Raw genomic sequence first — 23,292 nt, forward strand, 5'->3', positions numbered from 1 at the left:
CAGAGAATTAGATTTAGGTTCAATTTGAGGCTGAGCCAATGCAGAAACATCCCCGCAATCGATATTACGCTTGTTTGATTCAATGTACAAGCGTTAGCAATCGAGCTAGCTGGTTAAGCTATTACAGAGTGAATATTTCACCGAAAGTAGGTCACACAGCCCATGGTTAAAGCCCATGGTTACTGGTTAGGTTAGGAGAATGGATATGCAAAAATTTGATTTCAGTTATCTATGGCTTCATTGAAGTTAGATTTAGGTTTAGATTAGAAGTAACGTTCGATTGTTATGTTATAGCATTTAACAGACACTGTGAAAAATAGCATAGTTTTTTTCCGTTAATATAGTGGCATCCTTAGTGATAATCATTAATCAAACTTAAAAACTCCTCGCAAAGAGTCTTTGTGTTAACCGAGCTGTGGTGCTTCTAGTCTGAAAATGAAATGATAGAGTTCTTAGATGTTATAAGAAATCAAAATGTTCAGACTGCAAGCAACTCAAATCAAAAGGAAAGTCCACAATGTACTTCATACATGCGTGACTTGCATTTTGTTCAAATTGTTTTCACAATTGTGTTGCACAGGTAGATTTCAAACAAAAATTGGTCATATGACACTTGCTTATATATTTCGGACGTGTTGTCCACCGCTTGTATGTCGGTGTTGCATTTATTATTTATGACATAATGTTTGCAACGTTTTGCAGGGTTTCATTGTTATGAACTTTTTATTTTAACATGCAAGTTCGCATTACCTTTTTGCTAGTAAGTTTTTGTGTGGGTTTTCTACCCATCAACAGCTTGTATTTGTGCCCATGTATACATAAAAGCAACGCAAGCAACGTCATGTGTCCCAGCTATCGGAGCAAACCAGGATGTGAGTATCTTATTTAATATTTTTATGATAGTTATTGCGATACTTTAAGTGTGTCCGATGCTCAGTTCACTCCCATATTCATTTGGTGATCACAACTCAGATACAAAAACGTCAAATACCGTTGTTTCTTCAACGATAGCCAATTGTCATAAACTTCAATGCTAATTGTGAAAATTATTGTTGACATGGTTTACTTTCAAATTTGAAATTTAGTAAAACCTCTTCATTTTTCTAAACTATTTTTATTGTACAGCCTTTTTTGTATAACAGCCAAAATTGGTAGTAATTTTTACGTCACTACGAGCAGCTTTTCAATTCTTTGTTTTGCTTTCTCCTTGTAATTCCCTGATGCACGAATGGATATTTTTTGGCCGGCCAGAGTTTCGGCAACACTTGGCTTGCTGAAAATATGTGTTTTTAAACTTTAAGACTAGAGCGAAATTAAAACTAGTCTATACTCAAAACGATGCTATTATACCAGTAGTTACCACATGTTAAAATTGTACAGTATTAAAATGTTTTAATGTCACGATCGGTAAAATCTACCATTCAGAAATGACAAAATTGCAACAATTCTTGGTTTCTTCATTGCTGCTGTCGCACGTGTTTTTGTTTTTCGAACGGTCGCCAGTAACCATCGTTTTGCCGTTATTGCAATAAAGCCAATAACACATGCAGGACAAGCCAAAGCAAGCATGAGTCCCGATGCATTGCCTGATAGCAGGGACCGCTGCTGCAAGTTTATAGTATCCAATTTAATAGCGATAATATACTGTATAATGTCATATTAATAACAACAAAAACCGTATAAAAAACTTTGCTCAGATCAGCTTCCACTAAAGTTTTGCTTCGTGATATATTCTCACTAGAAAATTCTCTTTCAAGAAAAAAATTGAAAAATAATACTGGCATTTGCGCTGGGTATTACGGGGTCAATCATCCCGGAAATAGGAAGTGGATAAGTAATGTCTGATGGATAGTTATATCTTTAATAAGTAAACGATTTGCGTTTGTTGATGAACGTGTACCCGTTTCAAACCTTTAAAACCTGTAGATCGGTTGGTTTACATAACCTATATATATCGTTTTGCTAAATTGTTAAATACGTAGATGAATTACTTTACATGAAACTAAGAAAACGTAATTATTTCATACTATCACATAGTTCAGTAGAAAATTATAACTACGGCCATACGTTACTTATGTTAACCGCGTTGTCTAAAAAGTTTGCCAAGTTTTAAAAAATGATTAAATGGCAGTTAAACATTAAAAAAAGGAAATGAACAAACATGAATTTTTGCCTTTGGAGTCTATTGCAAACATGATGTTAACGTCAACACTCGCTGTTCAAACCATGTTTTGTTTTGTTATGAATGACAAGCATGGAAACGTAAAACTTTCGGTTAATGGAGTATTGTGGTTTTGTACTGTATCCATGTAATTCCGTTTAAGTAATTGAATTTTGTTATATTCTAAAGGAGCATTTCCCAAAGTAACGTTCTGAGATGCAATATTAAAGAATATTAAAGAAATTTTATAAAAATTAAACTAGCCAAACCTGGGATATCTAATTGTGAAATGCTACATTAGTAATGAGATTAACAAATAAAACTTTAACTTTTTACGCAATAGGTTGCCAAACTATATCTTATTTGCAAAAAAAATGAGTAACTAAATTATTCTGCGTTTCCCGGTTGTTAAGTGCGTGTTATAAGTGCTGGACGAAAACCAAGTTGTATAGGTTATGTCTCGCGCCGTAGTATATCAAATGAATATTGAATTTTGAATAAAAATGAATGAAAATTTCAAATGTCATGTATAGTTAAGATTGTAGCAACAAAGGCAGATATTGACTCATAATAAAACATTTATTTTGACATGAAACGCTGACTAAAGTTTCAGACGTTTTGTGTCCTTTACCAAAATATGTGTGCTCTATCATTATTGTATCAAAGTGATGTGTTGTTTTTCCGGTGTGGGAATAGTCCATGTCAAATGGACAAGTGAGCTGTTAACCAATATATTTACCGGAATATAGGTTTGTTCTCTAGTGGAAAATGTCATGCCATTCCTTTACTACTTGAACGGCCGGATTTGCGATAAGCCCTCTAAGGCCAACAGCGGTCATTTTGACCGTTTCTCCGAAAACGCGTTTTTGATAGTACACTGTCATTCATGTGTTTAAAATTTAAACACAATTTTACTTCTTTAAACATGTTAAAGTGTTTAATTATGTGTTTAAGTGTATAGATTTTGTTAATTTGACAAAATTTAAACACTTTATGGGTTAAACACCACAATCCATGACACGTTTAATAATGATTTATGCCTATTCTACACTTTTTCCACGCTTTAGGCGTTTAAATGTTAAACACATAACACAAAGATTACAAAATGTGTCAAACAAAAAGGTGTTTAGGAGGAATGTGTTTATTTTGATGAGTTTTATTGAATTATATCTTATACTTTAAGTTGCTTTGGAAAGAATCTATCAAAAACAGTTCGGTACTATATGCTTTAGACTTGTTCGCATTACCCAATTACACGAGCTATTGTTCAGTATAAATTTGTATCTCGGACTCAATTCTTAGGTTTAAAGTTGGCAACTTGAAGTCGTTTTAAAAATTTTCCTGTATGGAGTGGCTGAACACAAAATTGTATTGTTCAGGCCTTACTGTAGGCTATATTTCAAAGGGGTGAAAGGGGCCTTGGCCACCCCGCCCCCATATTTTGTGTCTATAGGTTTCTACATCGGGTGGCGGTGTCTTAAAACCAACAATTTGTATAGTTCTCTTTATAATCTCATGAAATATTTGACCCCCCCCAATTTTTTCCGGCTACGCCACTGGCTGTGATTGGTTTTCAAGTAAAGCCATTCACCCAGGAATGGAGGGTGAAAAACCAATTACCATACTTTGCCCATCAAAGTTTAAAATTACTCGGGCATGGCCTAACGTGGGCGTTCTCTTCTCGTCGTTTGATTGAAAGGTAAATGACAAGCGTTTACCATCAGTTAGTGGAACGTCTGAATAACGTTTGTTCATATAATGTAGAATGTGTATCTGAAAATAGTAGGTTATAACTATTTATTCCATGTTTAAATAACTCAAAATCTAAAATTTTAAAATAAAAAAAACTTTCATAACATTACATTAAACGTATTTTTTTTTACATTAGAACAAGCAATTGTTTTTTTTATTCAGCAAGTTTACCATTTCAAAATTATTTTAAGTTCTATGAAATAATATGTTAAGTTCTACCATTGTCAAAAATGTGGGCGCGCATTTCCTCCTTCAGGCAGCTACAAGCTATCTCTAAAATCTGAATCCTCTTTTCAGCTAATCAGCTTACATAAAGACAGCGAATTGTTTTATGACGTTTCGTAGGGCTGTAGCTTATTGTCACAGTTTATTTTCTGTAGCCTATATAGGTAGCCTGGTGTAACGTATTTCGCTGTATGGTTCAGGTTTGTTACTACAAGCTAGGCCTATAGGCAGGGTTGCCATCAGTCTCAACTCAAAAATAAGGACGACTAGAAAACGAACGAGGAATACCACCTTAAACAGTGTACAACAAGAGAAAGCAACCAATGTTCCTAAAAAAAAAAAAAAAAAAAAACAAGACACCATCTGCATGTTCATAATTTTGGTATCTCTTTGGTACAAAATGGTATCGTAAGGTGACAAAATGCCCAAAATAAGGACAAAAGTGCCCACCTCCGCCCTAAAAATAAGGACGAAAGTGAAAATAAGGACATTTCTTAGAAATAAGGACAAACATATTTTCTAAGACACGGACCTTTAAAATAAGGACAAATCTTATAAATAAGGACGGTATGGCAACCCTGCCTATAGGCCTATATTCCATGCAGGCAGAAAGGTTTACAGAGTTACAGACAATAACAAATAGGCCTACTTATAGCATGTTTTCGATACCCGGTGGTGCCATACCGTTTTAATGCTCTTGGGCAAGGCATTGGCCTTCGGTAAGCATTTGATTTTGATAATTTAGTAGTAAGAAAATTGTTGTAATAATTGTAATGATAAATTTCCTACATTATAAAATATTTTTGTACGCAGTAGGCTATAACAGTCTATACTAAGCTGTTTCTTCAGGCGTTTTCTGTAGAAAGTTATTGGAAAAGCTTAGAAACTTATGTTGAAGAGAAGCCATCCACCTATGTGCCATCACATAGTAAACAACCCTCATCATTAGGTTTCCTTCAGCTACAAAGACTGGCAGGTGATGCAGAATTATATATTTTTGATCCACATGAAATTTATATTATTAACAATATTGAGTTAATTTTAAAATATACTGTGCATGCCAAAAAGTGTTGCTTCAGTGGTGGATTGGCTTAGCACCAGGTTCAAACAATGCGGACTTATTGCAAATGTCCAGTGTTACTACTTTTGTAATGTTCTTGGGTAAGGCATTATTAACCTTTACTCTTCTGGTCCCGGTAAGCAGTGTCAGGGTTGGTCAATACGTTATAAAATTCAATTTATAAGCAAATGAAAATTGAGTTTTTGTGGAAAACTGCAGAGAGTGGAGGAATCATTGCCGAGTCCGAGTCTTCTAAAGACGTTCCTCAGGCCAAGAAGAAAGATTCTGATACCTTATCAAAAAGCTTAAATAATAATTACATCACACTACTGTTTTAAAAGCTATATATATTGTTTAGTTTTATATTTGTAATCACTGTAGATTCAGAATGGACAAAAAAGGCTACTGAAGTTATTAGACAACATTTAGAAAAGGAAGAATCAGAATGGGAATACGGTCTACTAAAACAGGTATTTAAGACCAATGTCTGTCTTTCACCAAGAAGCAATTAGTTTAATGTAAAGATGGATGCATTAGTGGAATCATTGAAAATTTTTCATTATTAGGACAAATGCCTTTTGTCAGTGTTTGAAAGAAACTATGATAAGGTGTTTTAGATTTTGATGCATTTTTAAGAGAATACAGTTGTAGATCATGTTTAGAGGCTGCAACATGGTTATTGATATGATGATAACTTATGCAGATTGAGGAAAAATTCAGAAACGTTTATCAATTTGATTACAATACGATTTAAGAGGCTTGCGTAAGCATGCTAACCACACTAGACAACAAATGTGACAGCAATGTTGAGCGGCAATGCCATGAGACTGAGGTGAGCAATCTGAGCATTCATCCAGCAATTAACAAAAATCTAATTTGGTTGTTTGTGTATTAGTTTATTGCTTTGTTGAGGAATAATGTGTTCAGATCTTGAGACACTTAATATATATTGAGGGAAAAATAGAGTCATTATTATTAATAGTGTAAAAATCTAACAAAACTTTTGACATAGGATCCATCATCAGAGAAAAAACTTAATCTCTTTTTGAGGTCACAAAAACAACTTTGGCCGACCCGCAAAACAAATCTTTTTCATGCAATGCAGACTGTTAATGTGAGTTGTAGTTGCTTTACAGAACAATTGAACAGAACATGTGGCTTTACAGAACAATTTGTATACATTGACATTTTTGTTTTAATTTTTTAGGCATTACGGATTACTTTAAACTCCAGAAAGAAAACACCGCCAAGTTTGCTTGTTTCTTACAACGAAGCCGGAACCATGATTGTTGCTGATTCAATCCACGTCAGATGTAACAACGATTCGAGGGTGGTGTTAGGCTATTTAATGCAACTTATCGGTTGTTATTATGCTTAGCAATTGCAATACCCAAAGGTTTACCCTATTTTGGGTTTTTTACAAGCTCATCTCTTGAAGGATAGTCTGTCTGGTTATCATAAGTCCTCCAAATACGTCTTCTTTGAGAAGTATGTGAACAATATGAACATGGAACATTATGAGTAATGATTTTACACTAAACTTATTGCAGCAATTATTATTACTCACGGGTGCCGGAAGAGGAAGGGCAGAGAGGCCATCGCCCCCTTTTCTTTCTTTATTTTCCAAAATGACATTCAAAAAGTATCCTTTTTTCGAATTTTGCCCCCTGCCAAAAATAATTCCGGCGCCCGTGATTGTACCTGCCTTGTTTCTGTTGCGCTGCTGTAATAAACGCTATTTTGGAAATTTTGACTGCCAAGTGACAATACGCATAAAATAGTAAACACCTAGTTAGTAAACACGTACAACATTTAAACATAAACACCAAAGATAATAAACACCTAGTTAGTAAACACGTACAACATTTAAACACAAAACAGAATAAACATGTGCGATTTAAACATGTAACCATTTTAGGCGTTTCTTTTTGGCCTCACTTTTCGTGTTTAATTAAAGTGTTTAACAAAATAACAGTGTAAATTCGTAGTGTGTTTGCAACTTAATTGTTGAATATATGCTCAAGTCATGTAACTCGACCAATCTATCCACGAAAAACAGTTTTATTTGAAGGGACAGGCAAAAATCTAGACACAAAATTGGAAAATTTTTCACATTTGCCTTGTCGCATATCTAACACATTTGGAAAGTTCCGTGGCGATCCGCTGGCCTCAGACGGTTTTGTTACACTTGAAACAAAGTTTCTTGGTTTGTTTTACGTGCAGTTTGCAGGTATTTCACGCTGTTGACGCTTCTTGACTTACTGTTTTCACGAGCGCTCGATAGCGAGTGAGGTTTAGCAATCGTAGCGTTTCTGCTTAATGACGTCGTCTTCACGTAGTTCAGTATCAAGCTTGAAGATGAAATCTCGTCTTGAAACCTTGTTACTTGTTCGTTTTTTATAGAGCACAAAAGCGTTGATACCTGCGAAATCCAAGATGTTGTAGAAAACAGCAATAGCGGTCATAATGACCGTTAACGGCCGTTTGAGGTAAACCACTCTCTAAAATATTTCTGAAAGCAGTCTTTGGATTGATACTCAGGGTGAGCATTCCTGCTTATTATTTAGGAAAATTCAAGAAATATCGCGCCTTGAAATTCCAAAACGGTCAAAATGACCGCATCGGCTGTTTTAGTGAAGTACAATTAATGACATTGTTTTGCGTTAACCAGTTGTTTTGCAATGCTCTTATCGCATTCTTCTATCACCTGTACTCATAATGTTAGCTCAAACTTCGCAAGTACAGTATTCAATATCATTTTGAGTATTGCTAACCGTTCGGCATTATCTTGAAGCCTTTTAATTTCAACCAAGCAGCGGCAATATGTGAAAGCACCAACATATGCAATTAAGGTTCAGAAATCAACAAGTACCCCGTCTCATAATTCTTTACTTAGAGCAGGGGATTTAATTCGGTTGATTTTTTATGTTGCAGTGAATTCAAACTGAATAGGGAAATTTCAGCTGTTTTGGTCCGTAGTTTCAAAGAGAGAAGGCAAAGAATTTTTATTCGGGTATCATTTTATTAATATTCAAAATATTTATTTGGAGAACTTCGTTAATTGGTGATTTTAGAACTTTCAAGTATTGCGTAACAACTTTATAACGTTACTGAAATGGGATGTAGATACGATAATATAAATAAACAGTTTTGTATAATTTCCCTAGCCTTACCTATGTAGGCACAGCCAGTGTTGCATGGTTATAACGCCCAACAGACAAATGTAATTGTAAATCTCTAAAAGTATGCTAAAAATTATTAAAAAATCTTAAATGCTTAAAAAGAATCAGAAATTTCGTGCCACTTTGACAAGATTAATTGTCACTTTTTGTATTAATCTGTTTATATCTTGCAAAACTTAGGGCATCTTAGCGTAAATTTTTGTCGCCGTTTTTAGAATTTTCTGCAAATAATTCTCAGCCGTGTATACAAGACATTATCCCGATTGCGACTGTTTGTGCAAAACCGATTTTCCTTGTCGAAGTTGAGCAAGCAAATTGAGAGGCTTTGATGTAAAAATAAGGTTTGGTGACACTTAATCACGCGACACTTAATCACGCGACGCTTAATCACCGACACATAATCACTAGGACATTTAATCACGCGACACATAATAACTAGGACATTTAATCACACATTTACAGTATCGGCTACCGTACACGCTAGGTAACAATGTCATGCATGGGAAATGTAAGCAACTGCACGAAGATAAACTAAAATCTCGCTTGACAGATAACGGTCAACTGTGTCAACACGATGACTGTCATCGTGTTGGTGATATTTCTGGCTAAATAACAAAGAGTTTCTAGCTGGTGGAAGTCAACTTTAAACCAATGTTTTCTGAATTTGACGGTTTAATTTAAATTATCATTAGAATTGTCGCGATACCCATCTATGCGTATATGTGGTGTACTTCGCTTTTGCAAAACTTTGTTTTAAGAAAGGTAATAGGTAAAAAGTTTTTTCTTCACGTCAGAACCGTTTTGATGGTACTTTGATCAAGAGCTTCGGTGACAATAGAATAATGTTACATATTACATAGGTTATACGTAGCAATGCAAAATGACATGTTATTTCCTGATTGGCTAATGTGTTTCTATAAAAACTAAGGTTTGGTTAAAATCTCCTCTTCTTGTCTCTACACATAATATCAGTTTTACCTTCTGGACTGTTCATTACTGAATTGGAGTTATAGTTTTGTTTAAATGTGAAAAGATGATGAAAATGTTTCTAATGTGATACAACTTATTTCGGACAATATAACAATTAGACTTTATGAAGCTGGTGTTGATTTAAAGAAACATTATAGAGAAAGCCGGCGAAACGGAGTCAAAGACAATTGTCGGGGAGTTCTAAAAGAAAGACTAATAGCCTTTGGCTTTAGGCCAACCTTAAAAGCAATCCACATCGCCATCCCCACAGAGAGATGCACACGAGCTTGAATTACTGAATTTTCCTCACGCTTTTCCGACATTCGTTCTCTACAAAATAAATTCAGGCTATTCAGTACTCCTTTTGATGTGGACGCCAATACCATTCCCGAAAAATTTCAAATGGACCTTATTCAAGTGTGAATACATATATTTTGCTCTTTTTGTGATTGGTATGATTGAGATTGCAGCAATGTAGCGTAATATACTGAAGTGAGTGTGAATTATAGTATAAATGAAAGTTCCGGCCCGCCAAAGAGTTGTACACTCGACATTTGGCCTGTGACTAGCAAAAGGTTGCCGACCCCTGCTATAGACAAAGGCGCTGTCCAAGTGCTGTCGCATCCAAGTGATTATGTGTCGCGTGATTAAATGTCGCGTGATTAAGTATCCAAATCGCGTGATTAAATGTCCTAGTGATTATGTGTCGCGTGACTAAATGTCCTAGTGATTATGTGTCGCGTGATTAAGTGTCCTAGTGATTATGTGTCGGTGATTAAGTGTCGCGTGATTAAGTGTCGCGTGATTAAGTGTCGGTACACCAAAAATAAAGTTAAACACTAAGCTGTTTTTAAATGCTTAATAATAAACAGGATTGCATGAGTTCTCATGCAAACGCAAATTACGCAATTGTATGGTGTGCAAGGTGCAGCTTAAATCTTTCTTTTTCATCACTTATGATTGCTGGCTGCCTTATTTCGTTGACGTGTCTTGCGTATGCTGTGAAAACAAAACCATTGGGCCTATTAATTATCTTTGTATGCAATTATGAAAGCCCGAATTTTTTACTTCTTAACCATGCACCCATTCAATTATGCAACCACATTTTGGTCAATTATATATACTGACTGATTATAAAGTTAAAAAAGTTTAAGAATTAGTACGCTTTATTTGCTTCAGGTACATTATAGACCACGCTTTATAAGTTTTTGTGTGTTTTTGGCAATTTCATCATTTTTCTGATGCAAATTCATTTACTGGAATGAAGAAAACTTTTACGTGAATTTACGCAAGAAAATATCAAAAATTAATGTACCGCTAATTTTAACTGTTTCAATTATCTCTATTATTCTGTTTTTTATTCAGTGCAGTGCTTTCTAGTACCTGTATTGTGCTTTTTATTGTTCACGAAAGCACTTAAAACATGGTGGCAGATTTATATCAAGCCTTCACGATATGATATGTTATTGGTTTAGGCAGCAGTTTTAAATCAAATGTTGAAAAATTACGGAAACGATTTGATCACATAGGGTTCTTTCTACTTGTTTGGATTACTTCGGCATTGGAATAGCTGAAAGATTTTAAAATATGTAGCTTTTGTTTACAGCCATGTACCAGTGTGGAATATTTCTATTTATTACGTGGCTGAAATTTTCGACTTCAAAGCTTTTTGTTGGTTTAACAGGTCAAGAATTGAAAGGAGCACCGATTGGTTTAAATTATTGGGATATAGAATTCACTGTTGGTTGCGTAAAGCATTCGTGGAATGGTTCATACGATGTTAAAGCTGCTGACAATTTGACCTTGTACCAAGTCACTTCGCGGAACGTATGGTAAGAAACGTAGGCTTCAGATACAAAGCTAAATATAAGTTTGAAATAAAAATTAATTAAAACTCTGTCAATATAGAAACCACAGCAATCGAGCGCAGCAGGTTTATTTAAAAAGAAAAAAATTCTCCATTTTACATTTAGTCCCTTTTACTCAGAGAAATGGTATGGAATAGCTAATTTTATTTAGAATAATGGCCATGTATGGCTTACTTTGTCATGCCTTACAAAAAACCAGGCCCTTTTTTCTTTCTCAGGATTCCGATAAAAGGATGTGTAGATGTTCCGCTTTCTCAAAAAAAATGTATTGCAAAGAAATGTTATAACGGTCAAACGACTGATGACGAATACCTTAATGTAGACATTCGCATTTTATTCCATAAAAGGATGGAGACGTACGAATATTCCCAGGGATTATATCCGAACTGTAAGTGAATTAAGCATATATTTAATAGCAGAAATATCCAAACATGTTAATAATATTCTTTCTTTCTCTCTCTTATCGAAACCCACTTTTTACTCTCTTGAGGGTCTTGGGGGCAGCAGCTCTAGGAGCTTGCGAAACAGTGCGCGATCTTTTGCCACGTCTGTTAGTTCGGCCAAAGGAATACCTAGTCGTGACCAGGCCAGTTCAGCGATGTATCATGTAATTGTACCGCCTGGATCTTGGTCTTCCTGTTGGTCTTTTACCGGTTGGTGTTGCAAGAATGACTTGGTTTGTAAGTCCTGAGGCATTCTAGTGACATGACCAGACCAGCGTAGTTGGGACCTCTCAATGTGAAGAAGTCGGGGTTCAACATTTTGGGATTTTGGTGTTACTCATTTCATCTAGTAGCGTTACTACGCAAACCCTTCTTTAAAATCTTATTTTTGAAGCCTGCCCCCGTGAGTGCACTCTTTCGGTTATTATCCAAGATTCATCACCAAAAGTGAGTATTCGAAGGAAAACTGACTTATAAATTGAGAGCTTTGCGATCTTAGAAAGCTCTCGCTTCATGTAAACTATGAAAAGGAGAGGTGACAGCACATACCCCTGGCGGAGTTCAACATCCATAGTGAAAGGTTTTGACTTGACATTGTTCAAACGGACAAAAAATTTATCGGGCAGTTTTACATAGTTTAATGGCTGGTAGTAAGACAACGTCAATATCGTACTTCTGCAGCACTCTCCAGAGCTTATCTCGAGGAATTCGATAATACGCTTTTTCGAGATTTACAAAACAGGGGTAGACATCTTTTGCGTATTCCCAAGAATGTTTGAAAATTTGCTTAAGAGTGAAAATGTGATCTGTTGTGCTACGATCGGGACAAAAAACACACTTTGTGCCCTAAACTATTTCACATTCTAGTTTTTCAAGACATTTGGAATACAACTTACCAGGTAGAATAAGCAGAGAAATGCACCGATAATAGTTAGAACCCTCTTTCTTGTGTACTAGGATGATAAAAACCAATTGCCAAATTCTTGGTGTTTTACCTGAACTCTATGTCACTTGACACACACGAGTCAGCCAGAGGATTGCTCCTTGGTTCATGACCTTAAACATTTCATGTCGGATTTCATCATACCCAGTCGCCTTATCAGCTTTCAGAGATCTTACGACTTGGGTATTTTTGGCCTCAATGAGAAAACTTTCTTCTATGAAACATCGTTTGTGTATCAGTTGGTGTTTCTGTGAGAGGGTTCAATAGATCTTTAAAGTATTCTCTTCATCTACCAAAAGATATCATTCTCTTTGCTTAGGAGGCCACCCAGTTGGTTTTAACAGACATTGCAGCATATGATCTTTTGCCCCACAGGTTTCGGTTGGTTTGCCAGAATACTTTATTAGCCGTTCTATAGTCTGACTCGAACTTTTGTCAAATTCCTTCCAGGTTTGCTCTTTGTACTGTTTCACTCCCTCTTTACCGCAGCTGTTTTTTGCCTCAGTGTACCGAGCTCGCAAAACAGCCAAAGATCTGCCATGGAGCCAGGCTTTGTAGGCCGCTTTCTTTGCTTAAATAGCTTCTTTAACCACTCTGGGATTCTTTTCTCACTATTCCGAGCCGTTTCCATCCGTAAGCACAGGTAGCAGATGCTAGGACCGCGGATTTAAATAGCGTTCATTCCACCTCAATGTCCTCAGTGCATCCTAAAAATTTCTAGAACCTGGTTAACATGTTGCCAGCAAAAGTTTTTCGTACATCCTTGTCTGCTAAGGCTTCCCACTTGATTCTATAAGATCCTGGGGGCGCCAAAGGTTTCAGGAGATGCAGACAACCAGATGGTGATCCGTAGATAGCTCAGCTCACTCGTTTAACTCCAACGTCTACCACAGAAGAAAAAGGTCGGTTGAAAGAATACAAATATCTTTCAGCAACCGCTGTTGTGCATGCACTATCCCTGTATCAGGTATATTTGCGCATATCTCTGTGTTGGAAAAAGGTATTCATTATGCTAAGACCTTTGTTACAACATAGTTGCATGAGACACCTTTCATTCCCGTTAAGGTCTGCATCGCCATGCTTTCCAGTCACACACTTCCATGTATGGTCATCAGTTCCAACATGTACATTGAAGTCTTCCAATAGAAGTGTAGATTCATTGGGTGCCAACCTCTGTAGGGCAGCCTCCAATTCATCTAAAAACTGGAGATATTGCGATGTTGATTTTGGGGCATATACCTGTGTACAAAGCAGGCTTTGTCCCTTTAACTTAAACTTCAACATACACAATCAACCTCCTAACGGAATCCATCTACGCAATCTGCCAGCCGAGGAAATGTGAATATTTCCGCACCCGCCTGGGCAGACACTGTTGGATTGACGCCAGAGTAGAAGAGTTTGCACCTATCAGCCCGCTGACTAGTTCCGGTGCCACGGAGTTTTGTTGAAGAAATCCCTACAGTATGTAAGCGATACCGTTTGGCTTCTACAATTAGTTCTTACGTTTTTTTTGTGAGAGAAATGCATTCCAATCTCAGAATGCTAGCCTTTGGTGATTCGTGAGTGAATACGCGAATAGAATCTCCAAGAGTACAAGTGCACTGGGCTGTCCCCAGTCACCTCCCTAAATATGCAGCGAACACATTGGTGAGCATCCGTTTAGGGGCGGCTGCTGAGGGAGATGGTCACTTGCTTTTCGAAGGAGCCCCTCTTCCTAAAACTCGAACGCGTTCATTGTTAACCCGCGCGACAAACGATGCCGTATGACTGACATTCTTGTGCGTATTTATGTTCTTTTTTTCGGACAACTTTTAGTCTGACCTCTTACTTTCGACTTGACCTGGTATGGGTAGCCCTATGGAAACGACGTTTCCTCCAGTATAGCTCGAAATTTCAACGAGGCACTCAAGCTTTTCTGCCACGGCAAGGCAATAGCCCATAGAGGAGGTTAATAATATTTTACAATGTAACTGGTACGATCTAAACCAACATTGACATCGATTAAAATTGAAATTCAATCATCACCTTCCATACTAATCCCTGCAGCAACGAACTTAATTGTGTTACCACCAGAACTCATTATATATGCAAGATTTCAAAACCATGTAATAAACAGTGGCTTCATTTAGAGTAAGCATTTATTAGCTTCAGTTTTTCAACAACCAAAAAGAAAAAACTGCCATGTATAAACTCAAAGGCTTCTATGAATAATTGAATTGACTAAACGTTCAGACGCAAATTCTTCCATGTTCGAACAATATATAAATTTTTGATTTACGAAATTTCATGTAGGTGAAACTTTGACGTGGACATTCATTTTTTTGCGTCTTTGATACAAACAATATGTAACCAAACTTTTTCTGACCAGGTAAGCTCCCCGCTTTAACGGCTAGTCAATCAGCCAGACTCTCTTATTTTTACGAGTCTTCCTTGAATAAAAACAAGCGTCTTCTCTTTATTAAAACCAAACGTAGACTAACTCAACTCCACCCAAAAACTTGTCAGCCAAGCAACCCACCAAACACAGAATTAATCTTGGCCACATAGCAAGAAAATAAGCGTGGGGCGTTAATTACCAAATAGGTCTACAGGGGTAGTGCGGTGACGCGGAACAAGAAACAAGCTAAGAAAAACCCTGCACGTGTAAATGGTAAAGAAGTGCGACAGTGCGAGAGAAGTCATGAAAACCGACAAGCATACGCAAGCACACACAAATGAAGCAACGAAATTACTGAAAAACATAATGCAGCAGAAAAACAGTGCACGCACACACCAAGGTAAAAACTCCCTAACAGTTTACGGGGTAGTAAATATAAAGCAAACACTAAGTAGTCATAAACAGCTTACACCGTAAACTAGCGCTTTACAAATCGGGTGTTCCAACTTCCAACATTAAAATGCAGTGCTTATAAAACAGGTGTAAAAAGATATTCTCGTGACACAATATACTGAATGATATTAACTTAGTCATAAGGATAGTAACATAGTTATGTTTTTTGCTTTACTCACAGGTGTTGGAATGAAATTTGCCATTTCAGAACCTCAAAAAACTGTGGATCTTAGTTATGGTAACTTAACAGCTGAAGAATTGAGACAAAATACCGATAGCTTATGGTATTTTTATTTCAACAGAAGTAAGTTGACCAGGTTGCATTGCTAGTGTGGTAGCAAATAAAAGAAATGAAAACTTCTTTTACTCAAGGTATGGAAGAATACAAAGGAAAAGAAACCATTTCGTTGTTTAACCGAGCAACATACACGATGCCCTTGAATTACTTTGCACTGAAGGTTCAGGATGGAATTCGTTTTGTGTTGGATAAAACGAGATGTGAAATCCATGAAACTGAAACTTTAAACAAATCCGATTTGAACTTTATTTATGATTACACGTTTCCTGCCAAGGGCGCAGTTTTCGTGTGTTTCATTTGGAATTCATTCTCCAGGAAAGATCCTGCACTTATTTGCATGAAATCTGAACCTACACAAAGTAATCTGATAATAGCTTTACGAAAAGAAAACTTTAGTTGAAAACCGTAGTTGCTGAGTGATTTATAATTTCCAGAATATTTTACCTCCGTTCAAAGTCTATTTACGTTATTGTATGGCATCAGAAACCAAGCCCAATTTCTACACGACATATTTCGATAATCATGTTTAATAAAATAAGCAGTAGGAAAATAATGTACAGTAAACACAAACACAATGGTGATGCAACTCACATAAGATTGCAACACCGTTAATCCAAAATAAAACGTTGTGGAAAAATAAAAAAGGACTACTACCTCGGAAACTTCATTAAAACATTATATTTTTATTACAAGGGTTGGTGATATAGTTTTTTATTACTGACTTTTTGTGTTATTTTAACATGTTTGCGATGCTCAGTTTTTTGTACAAAAGTATTTTTATAAGCAACAAAGTCCGACATATGGACCATTTGTAACAACTTTTCCGCTTTAATCTTTTTCCTTTTTAAATAGAAGCAGAAGAAACAAATGTTCATCCAGATGGAACACTTGAAAAAACAATTATTCTTGTCATTATTTTTGCAATTTTACTCGTTGGAGTTGTAATATTGCTCACATTATTGAAAAGATCTGAAGTTTGCGAATGGATAAAAACAGAAAAAGAGAGAAAAGCAGAAAAGAAAAAAGGATATAATGGCGTGGTAAGTAAAAAACGTTTTTGTATGTTCCGGGTTTTAAAGCCGCCTTTCTCCAGTGTTATCACACGACGTAACATATTTTTCAATCTTACAGTGATTGTGCAAAACGTGCTGCCTGTTTCTATAAGAAATAACTTTTGCTTGTTTACTTGAATTCAAGTATTTTTAACAAATTTTAACAATTCGTTCTTGAAAGCTACATTATTTGATTTTTGGCAACTTTCGTAAATTCACTGCCCTTGTGTAAACCGAGCCTTACAGTATAATCGATAGAATTGATTTGGTTACATAAGTATTCTTTCCTTTTTCTGGAGATGGCTTACACTTCTTCTAAAAAGCAACACTAAGTCAATAAAAATTTACCTCTATGCTTTTACAATAACATTTTTAAAACATTTCATGCGTTTTTTTCAGCGACAATTATTGCAACGAAACACTCCTTTTATTTCACCACTGGAAATAGAAACTCCACCTGATGCCTTGTCGTCTTTTTTGGTTCGCGGGAAAGCAAGTAAGTGTTAATGTTGCGTCACATTGATACAACTGGTAATCCAGCATAGAAGTTACCACAAACAGTCGTTAATTCCTGGTTAAAAGCTCGACATAGAATAATCGTAATCACTTGGACAGTCCTTACGTTTTCCAGCTATGTTACACGCCCTTACGGGGGAAAAGTTGCTTAAACTTAAAAGTAATTATTACTGCGAGTACAAAGAACACACTAATACCGAGTGATCTATTATTGTAAATTAAAATTCTACGTAAGTGTAAAGCTATATCAGGTTATATATATATATATGTATATGTATGCCTGTATGTAACCTAAAACCTACAGTATGATTACAATATCCTAAACATAATCAAACCCCTTACATACCGTTAATATACTATTACTTAAATATTTCGTGTCGGTGACAATATAAAAAGGCATATTGAGGTTTAAATTAATAGAGCCTTTATTATAGTAACTGAAATCAATCTTATTGTAACTAGCGATGGCCAACAGGATAAATGTGGCGCAAAATTGTTAAAACCAACAAGACAAATAGTATAGGCCGGCATAGGCTATGTATGGTTCTCGTTGTATGACGAATTATGTTTTGAATTTTAACTTTTGATCTAAAATCTTAATAACTGTTTAAAAAGAACTCGGTATGTAAAAACCTACGCGCAGATTTGGGATACATTTAGTTTCAAATCTATAAGTATTCTAAGTGAATTTCTTTCCAATTTTGAAAATGCAGCTGGCTCAGTAAATTTCAAAACACATACCAAACCCTACTTGGTTATTGAAAACTTGGGATTGTTTACCCAAATAAAATCTAATTAGTATAGTGTCTTTCTATCGCCGCTTTTTTTCTGTTTTAATTAAAACTTATTTCATTTCTATTTTGTTGCTGGTATATGCGACAACACGCCAACCTCCCAAGGAACAGTGCAAAGAAACCAAAGTGCGAGAAGTGAAAAAGTTATCGATCAATCTGTGGATGCTTCAGTGGTTTCTACAAAATCCGGTGAAGCTGAAGTTATCGATCAAGTCGTGACAAAAAATAAAAGTTTTTATGAGGAATCATCGAAAAAAACGCAGCCAGCAGCAGAAAATATTATACAAAAAATACCGTCAGGTTTTTTGGTTAACGACAACGTCTGCCGCAGCGGCGACATCTTTGTTGATACTTGGCCATCAGAACCGGCTGATAATAATCACTGGTATCTCCCCCAAAAGTATCCTTTCGGTGATGTTGTGACAACAAACGATTCGGAAGTGGGGGTATATGTAACAAAAACAACATTTATTACTGGTGACATGCAACAAGAATTTGCTTATTAATTCCAACCCCATCATCATCATCATAATAATAATAATAATTTCCTGTCATTTGCGATATAGTAATTTCCTTTTATATGCTTTGCAGTAAAATGTTGTATGTGAGTCGAACTTCGTTAAGTTCATGCATCTTCAATTGAGGGGGTTATGTGATGGAAACCTTCTTTATAACCCGATTTCAAGCACGTTTTTCAATGCAGGACCTATTTTTTATTTCTTATATCAACCCTATACAGTATATCTGGCATCGCAATAGCTGTTATAAACGCTAACTTGTGTATTTTTAGATTTGGTTGTTTTTCATCTCAGTTCGAGTCTGGTATACACAGAAGACAAAATTCCCCTTTCATAAGAATTTACTTTTCTATCTTTCGATAACCAATGTTTAATTTTATAGTCTATGCTATTTTGTCGTCATTTTCTTCCGTATTTCTATTATTCAAATTTTGTTTCGTGTTTAACTGTATATGGCTAAACTAAGAACTTGGGTTTAATAAACCTTTAGCTTGTTTATGGGTTTGGAATTATAGATAACTTTAAAACTACACCATTCAAACTATCCAGTAACGATCTGAACTACGTCTTTGTCAAGTCCACAATTGATATTATAATATGAATGTGATATTATAATAGCATCAACTATCATTTTACCTGCAGCCTACTTTATTATTTTCAGTAATTGCAAACCTTAAGTGGTCTTGTATTGTTTAATTCAGTGTCATGAAAATACGCAATGCCGTTGTACATGTTCAGTTTAGGTAACAATAAACATAACGTTGGACGTTGGTATTTGTCTAATTTTAACGTTGTTGTATTTGTGGTTTCGTAGATTTTAGTCTTATAGCCTACCTTTGATTTTTTTCTCTTCTTCTAAAAATACGTTTTGTCATGTTTTCTTTGCATTCGCATATCACCGCCTTCTTCATTCTTCCATACTTTAGCTTCCGTTCTCTACACAAATCTTCTATTAATTAATTACCTCTTACCTTAAATTTTCATCACAGTGTAATGTCTCATGTACTCTTTTTCGCGTCCATGAATACATTTGGAAGGTTAAAGCAAAAAAGATTCTGGTAGTTTCCCACAGTCTTTTTTGCATGATCAAGTCAACCATCTTTACGCTTCATTACAAAGTTATACTTATAATGGTATTGCTCGTGTGTTGTTGTGGCCTTATAGTTGTTTTTTACTGGAAAACACTATATTTTATTGACATTATTAACATGTAGAACCCTAGTATCGTACCTACAATAAACACCTCTTTCTGCCACAGACTAGTCAATTCCGAATTTGTTTCAGATAGCCACATTCATTATTCACAGCATTTAACGACATCAGACAACTTCCCACAAAGAGATTTAAGATTTAAATCTCTTTGCTTCCCAGCTAGACTTCACCTAAAAACGTATGATAATGTCAAATTTAAACTCGCGGAAGGGGAATTCGCTATTAGCAAGTTAGTATAAAAAAAGCTGGTGGTTTGGGTTGCAGCCTGCAGGAGTAGCAGCCCGAAATCGAATAAAACTGCTTAGCATGCCTTGGTTTCGCTATAGCTGCGTTAAGAGCTCAATTTCTTTACAGTGAAATTTCAAAAAACATTTTAAAACAAAATGATGACAGTTCTTAACATTTCAAAATTGACAATATACAGGGTAATTTATTCCCTTGTAGCCTATTGTCAAGGGACCCCAATGTTTGACAACGGACCTTTTTTGAAAAGGGCTTGGTTTAATAATTCGTGTTTTTACACTTAAGCTAATAGTAAATCTATAGAAAGGTACTTAAGATCGGTCTCCATTACCATTCCATTCCCATATTAGGATCGAGTGCTGTACATTATTGATAGATTACTACGTCATAATTTTGTTGTGTTATCTCATAACTTCTTCCCATATAGACCTTTAATTCGCAATGCAAAAGTACCTTAAAATGTTTAATATTTCAATATATTAAAATATTATTTAAGATTAAGATTATTTTTAAACGTTGAATATGTTGACATCGTAGCGCCTGCTTCGAGCTGTTTGCAAAACTAATGTTGCACCACAGTTGATCTGACATGGTCTATGCAATTTCGTTTATTAACTCCCAATTAAGTTGTGCTTCACCATATGTACGAACACCATTTATCATTTATCAACAATCATAACAATGTGATGCGTAAATTTTAAGGTTATTGAAGTGTTGACGGTTCTTATTGTAGCCTACTTTTTGATGCTGATTCCAAAACTGTTACCCATTTTTTTCAATCAGATCTAGTTTATTAGCAAATTGCATTTGAAATTTTCGACAACTTCAGCTTTTAGCATCTTGCGATTGAGATTTGCGATTCCATAAAAACGATTTAGCAATTGAACTAAGTTTTGATGAAACTTCAGTGATATCATAATGAGAAGAACACAACAAAAGCACCTGTACTTGCAAAATTAAACATGTGAACTGGTTTTTACAGTCAGAGGTGGGCAGTCGGTACTTTGAAAGTACCGTGTACTTTGGCAAAAAAACGTACCGACGGTTTCGGTATTCGGTACTATTTTTAAAAAATAGTTCGGTACTTTGTCGGTACTCGGTTCCGGTACTTTTTGTGCAAAAGATGCTGCAGTAAATGCTATGTTTACCGCTATTATGCCCTTAGTAAAGGTTACTTCAGGTCAACACATATTTGACGTTAATCGCTTGCAGTTATGACATTTAATAATTCGCTTGTGTACTACTCGTGTGAGGTATTACACAACGAACATATCCGTCATAAAGACCGCATATGCTGGCGGTAATTGTTTGAATATGAGCGAGGACGATTGATGGTTGGTGACTTGTTTTGCTTCTGCTTCGATTGATGAGTTCTCATTTCTCAAATTTGCGTGACTATGCTGTTAGTTGCTTGATCCTGTCTATACAAATTACTAACTTATAAAGTTCCCATTTTATTTATTATAACACAAAGGCTTTTGCCTTTGGGCAAATCTTGCTGAATGTTACATAGCGCTGTAGTAACCAGTGAAATCGATCACGTAAAAAGGAAAAGGGAAGATCGTAAACATTACAACAGTATAAATATGTGGCAAACTAGTTCAAGCGAGGAAATTATCTGACGTCATTACGGAAAACGCAAATTTGGTCAACAACTGAATTACGGGATTCTAAATTAAATTTCAAACATTTTGGAAAACAACTCGTGATTCGTGACGTAATCGTCACACAGTTTTACTTGTCGTTTTTAGATTATAAAAGATCAAGAAATGCTAAAATTTGTATTAAGGATTATTAACATGTATTTTTGTAAACATACTTGTTAAAATTTTGAAATTATCACGTGAAAAGTACCGAGACCGACTGAAGATTCTTGAATAAAGTAATTCGGTACAGAGATACGGTACTTTTTTTTCAATAGTAGGCCTACCGTATGGGTAGGCATACCATATTTTTGTGATTGAAAAGTGGGACGCTTCAGAACAACGAACCTTATCAGATAAATGTGGTTCATATTTTACTAGGAGTATGCAACTATTTTGGATTCCTATCCTCAGGGACAACTAAAGTAGTAAGACACCAAGAAAAACTGAAATAATTCATTTTACTAGGAAACAAAACAATGTTCAAGCATTTGTAAATTTACATAATCGTCCAATCATACTTTTCTGTAGAAAATAATTTCTTCAAGAAGTCCTTATTCGACTATATTTTCTCATAAAAATCACAACAGGAAAAGTCAGTGTTAATTTTGCAGGTGGTAAGGACTTTCACATTCAAATGGTTTTTGCAGAAGGAAATGCAAACAAGTACCGGAACGAAATAAGTTCTTTCCATAACCTAACTGCAAAAAGATCACCTCCTCCTTCTAGCCTGCTATTACTGAACTAGTGAATGCGCTAACAATCAACTCACTACTGGACCAATTACCCGCTACAATGGCGTAACAACGACTTCCACATTTAACACAACGAAACAAGAACACGCATCGAGCATTGCTCTTCAGCAAGTTGGCTAAACAGACCTGTCACAGCATGCTAATAGTGTGGGACAATGCTGGCTGACTAAATGCCAAAGCGAGACTTTGGATTGACTGAGTGGGACGCCGGGACAAAGCCTTAAAAAGCGGGACTGTCCCGGCTAAAACGGGACGTATGGTAAGCCTACGTATGGGTGCAGTAGAAAAAAGAGCATGAACAGCTTTTCGAGTAGTAATTTCAAACTTCCTTGGAAAGCATATAAGTCCTGGTTACGAAGGACAGGTTAGAGAGCTGCTTGAAAGCTTTCAATCCCTTGGAGCCCGGATGTCTGTGAAAATGCACTTTCTGAGCTCACATTCAGATTACTTTCCTGACAATGTAGTGACTACAGCAAAGAACAGGGAGAGAGATTCCACCAAGACCTTCGCCAGGTGCAAGAAAGGTACCAAGGATAATGGGACGTAAACATGCTTGCAGATTATTGTTAGTGCTTAAAAAGAGATCTTCCCAATTTCACACATAGAAGAAAATCTTTGAAGCGACACTCTTTGTCAGCATAAATTATTTGTATTTATATTGTTATTGTATTTATCGCCGGAAGATCATCATGTGCCGCATAACGCTTTCTGTGTTAGGCATATTTTTGAACACTTCGTTTTTTTTTTCTCCCACTAATCTTGGCGAATGTTCAGCATTTAAAAGAAATGTGTGATGTTAAGTGATTAGGTGTCTATACTCTATACTAT

The 23,292-nt window shown here is 35.8% G+C and overlaps 2 protein-coding genes across 5 annotated transcripts; both read left to right on the top strand.

Annotated features, from left to right (window-relative positions):
• Positions 1–706: 706 nt before the first annotated feature.
• LOC143453543 (uncharacterized) lies at positions 707–19,860 on the top strand. Of its 4 annotated transcripts, none has more exons than XM_076954918.1 (8): positions 707–872; positions 11,034–11,181; positions 11,436–11,605; positions 15,615–15,737; positions 15,806–16,090; positions 16,584–16,771; positions 17,183–17,279; positions 18,166–19,860. In XM_076954918.1, the coding sequence occupies exons 1-8, from the start codon at positions 734–736 to the stop codon at positions 18,597–18,599; spliced, it is 1,584 nt and encodes a 527-aa protein (XP_076811033.1). In that variant the 5' UTR covers positions 707–733; the 3' UTR covers positions 18,600–19,860. The 4 variants fall into 4 exon arrangements, with proteins under 4 accessions (XP_076811033.1, XP_076811034.1, XP_076811035.1 ...); XM_076954919.1 differs by having other exon boundaries at positions 18,169–19,860; XM_076954920.1 differs by having other exon boundaries at positions 18,199–19,860.
• On the top strand, positions 4,749–6,921 carry LOC143453544 (uncharacterized). Its single transcript, XM_076954923.1, has 5 exons — positions 4,749–5,114; positions 5,580–5,668; positions 5,902–6,030; positions 6,211–6,312; positions 6,406–6,921. The coding sequence occupies exons 3-5, from the start codon at positions 5,968–5,970 to the stop codon at positions 6,574–6,576; spliced, it is 336 nt and encodes a 111-aa protein (XP_076811038.1). The 5' UTR covers positions 4,749–5,114; positions 5,580–5,668; positions 5,902–5,967; the 3' UTR covers positions 6,577–6,921.
• Positions 19,861–23,292: the final 3,432 nt, after the last annotated feature.

Source organism: Clavelina lepadiformis, chromosome 4 (genome assembly GCF_947623445.1).
Source record: "Clavelina lepadiformis chromosome 4, kaClaLepa1.1, whole genome shotgun sequence".
In the NCBI taxonomy this organism is placed as follows: Eukaryota; Metazoa; Chordata; class Ascidiacea; order Aplousobranchia; family Clavelinidae; genus Clavelina; species Clavelina lepadiformis.